At 46.0% G+C, this 3,042-nt stretch overlaps 1 protein-coding gene across 1 annotated transcript in view; it reads right to left on the reverse strand.

Annotated features, from left to right (window-relative positions):
- The window catches only part of TULP4 (tubby like protein 4), a 167,339-nt gene that overhangs the window by 11,219 nt on the left and 153,078 nt on the right, over positions 1-3,042 (reverse strand). Inside the window, exon 10 of the mRNA XM_012806712.2 lies at positions 646-803. Coding sequence (XP_012662166.1) covers positions 646-803 — 158 coding nt within the window. The remainder of the gene's footprint in view (positions 1-645; positions 804-3,042) is intronic.

A 3,042-nucleotide genomic window follows, 5' to 3' on the forward strand; every position in this document is an offset into this window, starting at 1 on the left:
GGAAGAGAGAGCGAGAGAGAAAATGCCGTGTGCACGTGTGTGTACATATACATCAAGGGCAAAAATAAAGACGGGAAAATACAGCCCCTAGGGAGCTATACTGGAAACTGGTAATGATCTGTGTGCAGAGAAGCCCTTGAGGAGTATGAGAAGGGATCTGTGTGCCAGACCTGCTGGTGTATAATGGCTGGGCCAGGGCAGGAAGCCTTCTCTAGGGAGAGGGCACTGGAGGTGGGTCTAGAAGCACCAGGGCAGAAACAACGGCAAGCAGATGGAGAGGGTGACCCAGGGAGAGGGCAGAGGTGGGTATAGCTGGAGCACCTGGAGGTAGGTGTGGGCACCAAGAGGGAAAGGCAGACAGGGCCAGGTTATGGGAACGTGTGGCCAGGGGTTCTTACCCACAGGCACTGGGGAGTCACTGCAGAACCAGAACTGGCTTGAGAGGGCACAGGTGATGTGTGGACACCTCTCCACTTGAGGATGATTCCTGCAGCAGCAGAGACAGCTTGTGGGTGTGTGGAAGAGCCCACAGGGCCTTCGTGCAGTGGGGGTAGGGGACAGGGCATCCCAACTGAGAAGGAAGTAGGCTCCATGTGTTCAGCCACCACTATACCCCCACTGAGGAGGGGAGAGTGGCGTGCCAACTTTGTGCTCCTACCTGAGCGATGTCTTCAAAAGGAAACTCTCTCCGTGTTAGGCTAGGTGAGCCAATGGAGGGCTTGCGCATAGGCAGCCTAGGAGACCGGGAAATCTCTGGAGTAGCCCGGGGCAGCTTGGGAGACTTGCGAGCCTCAATGCTGATCCTGGGGAGACAAGGCCAGGTGGGCTCAGGTGCATGTAGCAGGAGAGTTGGGAGAGGCAAGATCCTCTTCTTTCCTCTCTAGACAGTGAGCTAGGATAGGACACTGTGTTCTCAATGACCAAAGGCCCTAATTTAACAAACTCTTCCCCTGCTTTTGCTTTATGAACGTGAGGAAAGAATGAAAGCAATGTATCAAATAATATATATTTAAAAATATACTGAGTCAGGTGGTGCCTCTGGCTCAAGGAGTAGGGCGCTGGCCCCATATATCGGAGGTGGTAGGTTCAAACCCAGCCCCAGCCAAAAACTGCAAAAAAAACAAAAAACAAAAAACAAAAAACACTAAGATCAAGTGCATCATTTGAAACAATCCCAGAGAATTAACTTTCACTTTCTACTCACTTATGCTAAGTTTGGAAATGTCCACTTTCCTTCTACCAAGGAAGGAAAACAGTTTACACTGGGTCCTGGGAAAACGGCAGCTGGGAGAAGTTGTTTCTCAGCGCGTGACCACAATGATTTCCTTCTATGATTACTTGGATTTCAATAGATTTATCTAGCATTACATCATTTGTAATATTTAAATCAAAGGAGTGAATCTAAAGGTTTTTGAATGCTTTCTGATCCCATGCTACATCTCTGTTCCTAAGTCCCTGTATTTATAACACAGAGACATACATTTTTTTTTTTTTGAGACAGAGTCACTTTATCGCTCTCGGTAGAGTGCAGTGGCAGTGTCACACAGCTCACAGCAACCTCCAGCTCCTGGGCTTGGGTGATTCTCTTGCCTCAGCCTCCCAAGTAGCTGGGACTGCAGGTGCCTGCCACAATGCCCAGCTATTTTTTTGTTGCAGTTTGGCCAGGGCCAGGTTTGAACCTGCCACCCTTGGTATATGGGGCTGGCGCCCTACTCACTGAGCCTCAGGCGCTGCCCCCAAGACATTCATATTTAACATCAGACTACTGCACAGACAGTGTTATGAAAAGGTATGCTTCACACCTGTAAACCCAGTAACTTTAAAAAAAGTATGCTTCACACCTGTAAACCCAGTACTTTAAAAGCCAAGGCAGGAGGACCATTTGAGGCCAGGAGTTCCAGACCAGCCTTGGCAACACAATGAGACCCTGTCTCTACAAAAATAAAAAATAAAAAAATTAGCTAGGTGTGGTGGCATGCACCCATGGTCTCAGGTACTTGGGAGTCCAAGACAGGAGGACCACTTGAGCCCAGGAGGCAGAGATTGCAGTGAGCTGTGATTATGCTAATGTACTCTAGCCTGGGCACAGAGAAAGATGTTGTTTCTAAAATTAAAAAAAAAAAAGAATAAAATAAGGTTTATAAAACTTAATGAAGAAAATGTCATAAGCTGTGGTCATACAGAAAATTTCGTATTTTTATGTGCGATTTTTTTTTTCAGTTTTTTTTTTTTGGCTGGGATGGGTTTGAACCTGCCACCTCTAGCATATGGGGTCGGCGCACTACTCCTTTGAGCCACAGGCACCGCCCTTTTATGTGAGATTTTTAATAAGCTTCAGAGTAAAGATGAAAAAAATCAATCAAATTGGTGGAGAAACTAAATATCCACATTGGAAAAAATGAGTATTGCTCCTGATTTATACCCTAGGCACAAGTGCGAACAAGGCTACACCTGGGGCACAAGTGCGAAGCTCTGGAGGGACCTGAGGATGGCTTCCAGCCTGAGGGAGGACAAAGACTTCCTAACAAGACACAAAAAGCACTAACCACAAAAGAGGATGCTCAGATACCAGACTAGAGGGCATATACTTGACAAAGGACTCGAATCTAGAATACATACAGAACTCTTACCACTCAATAAAAGAAAACTAACCCAATACAAATGGACAAAAGACTTTGAATAGACTTCATAAAAGATAATCAAATGGCCCATAAACATAACAAGGCACTAAGAAGCATCATCCACCATCAGAGATATCTGAATTAAACTGTAATAACATATCACTATGCACTCCCTAGAATGGGTAAAAAAAGAAAAAAAAAAGGCTCAGCACAACCTCAAACTCCTGGGCTCAAGCAATCCTCTTCTGGCCTCCTGGTAGCTGAGACTATAGGTACATATCACAATATCTGACTAATTTTTTCTATTTTTAGTATCCATGGGGTCTCGCTGTTGCTCAGGCTGGTCCCAAATTCCTGACCTCAAGTGGTCCTCCCACCTTAGCCCCCTGTGTTAGAATTACAGGCTTCATGAGCCACTTTG

The sequence above is a fragment of the Otolemur garnettii genome, unplaced genomic scaffold (assembly GCF_000181295.1).
Source record: "Otolemur garnettii isolate 467f Iridium unplaced genomic scaffold, OtoGar3 scaffold00056, whole genome shotgun sequence".
Lineage (NCBI taxonomy): Eukaryota > Metazoa > Chordata > Mammalia > Primates > Galagidae > Otolemur > Otolemur garnettii.